This window comes from Ylistrum balloti, unplaced genomic scaffold (genome assembly GCF_031769215.1).
Source record: "Ylistrum balloti isolate Yb309-2 unplaced genomic scaffold, AGI_CSIRO_Ybal_v1 Utg371348, whole genome shotgun sequence".
NCBI classification, from domain to species: domain Eukaryota; kingdom Metazoa; phylum Mollusca; class Bivalvia; order Pectinida; family Pectinidae; genus Ylistrum; species Ylistrum balloti.
In genome coordinates, this window is record NW_026782715.1 from 40,467 (window position 1) to 47,423 (window position 6,957).

Below are 6,957 nucleotides of genomic sequence, written 5' to 3' on the forward strand. Positions count from 1 at the left end.
AAATTGCAAATTTAGGCACTTGAGTGACATATAAACAGATTTTCTGAAAATATTATCTGAGGGGTTCCAAAGGCTACTTAAATATTTATGATAAATTCAAATTCTTTGTAAGAGGCATTCATAACTTGCGCACTCCAATTCAAGGACTTTTACGATATATCATTACCTAACTTCTAAAATAATCATTAAATGAACAACTTTTTTTGAAATTGAAAGAGATGATTTTTTGATGATAGTAATCTGGTCCGTGTTTCCTCTATAGAGGCTTATACCTGATCTAGTCGATCCTGCTGAACTCCAAACTTGCCACCAAAGCCCTTTGCTGTATCAGCCACACTACTGTGCTTCTCTAAACTAGCTACATATTCATTTCCCACAGCAACCTGTTCAAAATTAGAAACATTTGTAAGAAAATTTAGCTCTTGAATATGTACAATTCACCTATTACTCTTGTACCAGATCAAAGAGCTTTATGTAAGATATGAGGTTGTCACCTTACATAAAACAGTAATACCTTCCTAATTTATTTTTTCAGTACAACAATTAAAAAAAGTCAGTGCATTTTTCAAATGTGTCATCATTTTCTCATGTGTTTTTCGAATGGCATAACTTCTCACATGTTCTTCAAATGTATCATCAGTTCTCGTGTATACTTTCACGTGTCATCAATTCTTGTGTACTTTTAGGACAACTGATGTTACACCCTACCTTGTCCATACGATCTTTCTGTACACCAAACTTGCCACCATATCCATATGATGACTTGGGTCCTTTTTCAAACTCTTCTTTTTTGATGTTTTTATCATCAATGGCAACATTTTTCCTTAGATCTTCCATTCTAAATATTTGAAAATAAATGAGAGTGTTTGTACATTTCGCAATTGTTCATTTAGAGGTTTTGATCACTAATGTTTGATATTAACAATTACTGAAGTCATATAACTACTTGCCATTGAAATCTCCCTTTTTTGTTACTATCACAGGTGAACCATCAGACATGAGGTGAAGTGGGAGATTTATTCATTAAAATTTCATCTACAACAATGTACATCTTTACCTATATGACAAAAAATTATGTAAAAAGTGGTTTTCAATCATGAAATATTTGATAACATATAGTAGCAAACTTGCCTTTCACATAGGTGACCTGGGTTTGAATCCTTTATAGGACATGATAAGGGATAGAGTCACCTGCTTAGCCACATAGGTTTTCCATGAGTACTCCGGTTTCCTCCCACATTAAGACCTCTCACACTTCAATCGAGGCCAACAAAATGATTTATATAACCTATTATATTTTTGGGGGGAATGTTACAAAATATATAATGCTTAGATCTATATACCTGATAGAGGCTTGGTGACCTGATCCTTCTATTGTCTTGGCCCCCCATCTCTGGTCAACCTCACTCACATCATTCTGAAAATAATGTTAAAGAATTTAATATGAACTTTGAATGAAGTTTCTTTCATTTTCAAAGAAATTACAAAAAGTGTGCAGGTGAATCCCATAATTAGAGCTATCTTATTTAATCATGTCTTTTGATGAGATTGTACTAGGATAAATCTAATCTAATTTCTTTACAATGACAAGTGTCCTTTACAATCTCTGCACAAGAACTTACAAAAAAGTTCAGATAAATATGTTATCTCTTCACTACATAATGATCTTACAAATATCTCTTCACTTGAACTTACAACAAAATCTGGATCAGTCTCCCACTCATCATCTTCATCTGCAGGTGGGGCATTTGATTTGATGTTGTGTCCTACACCTGACTTCCACATGTCGTGTCTATTTTGTATGTCACTGTAAAATCATAAGATAGAAATCAAACATTTCAAATAGATCTTGATTGTTGACAATGAATGGGAGTGCTTCAAAATGATCTTTTATTATAAGAGATTTTGCTATCAGATGTACGGAGCATAAAACAAAACTTCAAATACACTCTTTTAATGACAAGCAATAAAAAAAACACGATGAAAGATGTTTTTAACTTACCTCTCACAGTTTTAGCTGAAATTAAATCATGACAGAACTGTTAATGGTGCATTACTGGAACATAACTGGGCATTTGGTCCCAATGACATCAACACTTCTTACGGTGGAGGTCGATAGATCACAGTAACCTAAGGCCAGTTTGGATTGATAGATAGTTTGAACACCTAACTTTTTCGATAACAATGAGATCAATATGCAAGAGATTCACACAGGCCTTGCTTATGAAAGGGGTATATGTATCACAATGATCACTTCAGGTATTCACTATTAACATCAACTGTAAAAACTGCTGGTTGTGGGTTGTAAATGCATGACCACCGTAAGAAATTGTGTTACCATGTCACTTATACAATTTATATTGATACATTTAGATCTGCCAGATGATACAACTTCAAGCTGCACTTCAGTAAACACATGATCAATATAGAACATGGAAAGTTAGCATGTGTATATTCAAAGAGCAACACTATTTCCCTTTACAGTTCGATGATTTCATTGTATCCAGGCTATCACTATTTATCATGTATATCAAATTATTGTAAGATTTATATGTAAGCTTTGTAAACAGCAATGAAACATAATCTCTATACCGATTCATCAATATTAACTTCTACCAATACATAAGCAGCCGTTCTTTTCTCCAGACTTATATAGCTTCTTCTTCATGATGTACATCATGATAAAGAACAAACTTAAGAATTGTTTAACATAAAAATCATTTAAAAGATACCAAATATCAAGTTGAACAATATCTATTTATGTTATTGGCATTGACCAGAGGCTTACTTCACTTTTTATAATTTGTCAGGTATCTAACTTTGCAAGCTGATCTGATCTGATTTTACATATTTTTATCAACCTACTAAAAATAATGCATATACTCAGACATTTTCATTAATTTTTTTAGTTGAATAAAAACCACAAATTTTAAAATTATGAGATAGAGTGTGCTCTCAAAATCTGAGTGAGTCCCACAGGAAAAGCATGAGTCCAGGACTCAAATATCCAAGTAAAAAATTCATTGATTTTAAGATCAGGGTAATAAGATAACTTGCATGTTGCCCAATTTCCTCTTGTATAATATAACATTGACAGTTATAAACCTTGATCTAGTTTAATCAGTGCTATAGTGAACTGCTCTGAAAACACATGCCTGGGTTCCTTCATTATGAGCATTCTCTACACCAGAAATCTATGGTCAATATAGAAAATGTTGCTCATTCAAAGATGCAAAACTATAAGAGCAAAGCTCTTGGGTGCCATCCTTTGGCACCTGACTATGAACACAACCTGATACAACAGAGAAAAAATATTCTGTAAGAGGAAAGGCATGGAGCATAGGTACTATGTACCATCCAAAGCTAATGTTAATGAAAAATTCTTGACAATGTTTCTGCTTTCCTGAATTTGTTTTCCTTACGAAATTGGTGGAAACACCCTCTTACCAGTATAAAAAGAGAATGTGTAAATATAGCATGTTTATGACATGATTGTTTTGAAAAAAAAAACTATATCAGACGATCAATTGTCCAACATCATCTGTGTTGCATCTTCGCTTGTTTTGCACTGGCTGTTCTCTTCCATAAACTGTAGCCACCTCTTGTGCTTTTTGCCAATTGTGATGTATGTGTTTTGTCTTGCCTATTTCGACTTTCTCAAATTTTTTCTCTGACATAGAAACCATTTTGTTTTGCCCTTAAGGTGTCTCCATAGGAGTCACCATTTCCATTTCTTTACAATGTATTACACAGGTGCAAACCTGTTGTGACATCATCAGGGCAGTGTGAACATTTGTAAACAGATCTAGCAAGAGCTAAATGAAATTTCCTCAAATATATTGCGAAAGTTGAGTTTTTTGGGAAATAAAGTCACACAATTTCCATATGAATGTAAGTAAATGCTTTGGTACAATTTTCTCAAAAAACATCTCAAGAAATCCTTACTTGGGCAGAATATCCCTTTAACATTAAGACGATTATACATAAATGAAATTGGCACCAATTAAAATTTCTTTATTTCTCGTAACTATCCAGCATATGAGGCCAACTAATATCATGACTCTATAACATAAACACAAGCCCTTAAAACGTCAACATCACAATAATTGTGGGATAGACCACTTCATTTAGTGTGTCATATTTTCATTCCTTGAAGTACTACTGCTAGCCATTGCCCATCAGCCAACATATTTGGATACCTTATTTTATTTTTCTTGATACTTTCTTGATAAATGTGGCCAAATAAAGCTTCACTCTTTCCAGGCACTGTCTGACTCATGTTATCTAAACTTACTATGTCCTACAGTAACTTTGATATGGCGGGTTCTCCAGATGTTTTCTTCGATTTATTGCTGTATTATCTGATCCAGATTCAAAATATGTCAATGTTATCATATCTTTATTTGGACAAGGATAATTCTATCATGCCACTGTTTTACGTACTCTATACTTTTACACTCTTCAAGACTCTTCTTTTTTACCGCTTAACAAACCTCGACATGAATCATCATCATATCATTGAATGGGCTGTTAAACTAAATGCTGATTTAAAACGAACGCTAGTTGTGTTTATTGCGGAAGTGCATTATAATGCTACTTCTATTTTCGTTCAAGACTTACAGTTAAATAATCCAACTTGTCTTTGAATATTCGTCCCAAGTGTTTGTTATCTTCCTGACTGTCTTCTTCCTTGTGGGCACGATGGACTTCCTACTTCCTGTCATGTCACATGACTTTTAGGCGATAGTTTCGTACTTTTCGACCGGAAGTAGTTGTGACTGACGAACAGTGAGGTAGCAGTACACAGTATCTCGGTGTGGCCATGGGTGAAAATGAAAAAAAAAATCCTTGCTAAAATTGGTTCTGTCATCTTAAAGTGGACAATGTGGGGTTTCATTTTTTTCAGGATAATATTTTAGCTTTGTGTTGGAGATTACTATTTGGGCAGTCTCGAATCTGTGTCTACGCACCAAAAACTAGCTTTACAGGAAGTGAAATTTTCATAGTGTTCACATGTGGTCATGTTATGAAGAATTTCCGAGTTGGAATTTGCTGAAATGTAAGTACTTTGTTACCATGACAGTGTTGTTGATTGTAAGATAGGTGTTTAGAATTAAATTTCTCCCAGAAAGTTGTAGTGTTGGGTTGGAATTAGCAGTATTTTTGCATTTTTAGCATTTTTTCAGTAGGTAACCATGGCAATCAAATGTCAGAAATCAGAGGAATTTTTTTTTTACACAAATTTCATCTCTCTACTGTTAATGTAATTGTTATATAGTTTATAAATATATATACATGTAATGATGTATTTTCCATAACCAATCTGCTATACCTGTATATCTCAAACATGACAAATAATTTCAGGAAAAATGCAAATTAACTGTTTACTGCTACCTGAAAGTAGAGAAGTTCCCGAATCGCTACGATATGAACTAGAAACTAAGACATTGCTAGTACCAATCACCAATCCTGGGACCCCTCTGTTTAGAATATTATGATTTTCTATGCAGTAAACATAATGACAGGTTATAAAAAAAGTGATTTAGAAAAATATGTCGCACTTTAGCCTCTAGTTAAAAACTCGCATTGGTCCACAGAATTTCATATATAATATAAAAAAAATAGCAGAGACATATATAACACATACGTCTCTGAAAATAGGGATTGCCTAAAAGTTAAAGAATTTTGATAAAAAGTTTGATAAATACACTTATATTTATCATTTTGAACTGCCTTTTTATGGCTTCACTCAATTGGTTTAGTCATCATTTCACTGTAATTTCGTAAGCATTCCAACCTCGTGTAAAAGATTTGATGCTCACAGCTAAATCGAGAATCTTTGGAACTGTCCATGTTGAAGTGGATATATTTTCGTGTTTGAAACAAGGAGCTATGTAAGACAAATGAAAGGGTTTCCAATCACATAAATAAAAAAAACTCCGGTAAACGGGGAGCCTGATTAATCCCTTTCGGGATTTCCTCCTTCATATCGGACGTTTGACTAATGTCCCTCCGACGAGGGACATTGTCAGAAGTTCGATATAAATGAGTCCAAAGGAGGAAAATCCCAAAAGGGATTAGGAGTCGGATGTACTCATATCTTAAAATCTTACAATGTTTAAACAAGTTTTTAGCAAAATGAATTTCAAATAATTCTTTTGAATTATTCAGAACTGAATATTTTTTTTAATTTTCACATAAAATCTTGAAAGGAAATTTTGAAGGTCAGAATAATTGTTTAGCAAACTAGTTGTTCAAAGTTTATTTTTTAGAGATTCCATACAATATCAAAAAGCACTGGATATAAAAAAAACCCTAATATGCAACTTTACTTGGCTATCCTGAAATAGTACACAGTATTGGCAATCTGAATAAATACACATGTTCATAACATACTGCATTATTTTAGCCATGTCCGGGTAGGTGTTTTATTATTGTTCGATTTTAATGATACTATGTCCTATGCATTGGTATTTTTACTCCCATATTATTACAGCAGCCCATGTCTTTATAAATAATATAGCGGGATTTTCTGATATACTTGGAAAAATTCTTGTACTTTGTAAAACGTGAAAAAAAAATTCACTGGCATTAAATGGTATATCAATGTGTAATCATGTACTACTGTTGACGACAGCTACCCAAAGCTTGATTGGATAGTGTGGTGAATTTGAGGTAAAAAAAAAACAATCTGTAAGCCAGCAGCTATTTCCTTCATGATTTGTTACTTGCCTGCATTTTCAGAATCTTGATCAGCCAATCATTTTTGACTGAGTATTGCAAGTTCTTGTGGCATTAAAGTTCAGATTCCCACTCAATGTTACCCATACATGTGGTATGTTTTCACTTCGACAAATACCCACTTAAGAACTCCAAATTATTCATTATATTTTTATTTTTGAATATGAAAGATGTTCCTGAAGAAACATTAAGCAATAACATGCTATTAGATATACC

General features: G+C 33.3%; 1 protein-coding gene across 3 annotated transcripts in view; it reads right to left on the reverse strand.

Moving 5' to 3' along the window:
* LOC132562122 (src substrate protein p85-like) overlaps positions 1 to 4,707 on the reverse strand; it is a 33,170-nt gene extending 28,463 nt beyond the window's left edge. For 2 of the 3 annotated variants that reach the window (XM_060226848.1, XM_060226846.1), the window contains exons 1-6: positions 4,621 to 4,707; positions 2,003 to 2,017; positions 1,696 to 1,807; positions 1,344 to 1,417; positions 709 to 838; positions 273 to 383 (exon numbers count right to left, since the gene is read on the reverse strand). In XM_060226848.1, the coding sequence (XP_060082831.1) occupies positions 273 to 383; positions 709 to 838; positions 1,344 to 1,417; positions 1,696 to 1,785 (405 nt within the window). In that variant the 5' untranslated portion in view covers positions 1,786 to 1,807; positions 2,003 to 2,017; positions 4,621 to 4,707. The remainder of the gene's footprint in view (positions 1 to 272; positions 384 to 708; positions 839 to 1,343; positions 1,418 to 1,695; positions 1,808 to 2,002; positions 2,018 to 4,620) is intronic. The other variant, XM_060226847.1, reaches the window with a different exon arrangement.
* Between the last annotated feature and the right edge of the window lie 2,250 nt (positions 4,708 to 6,957).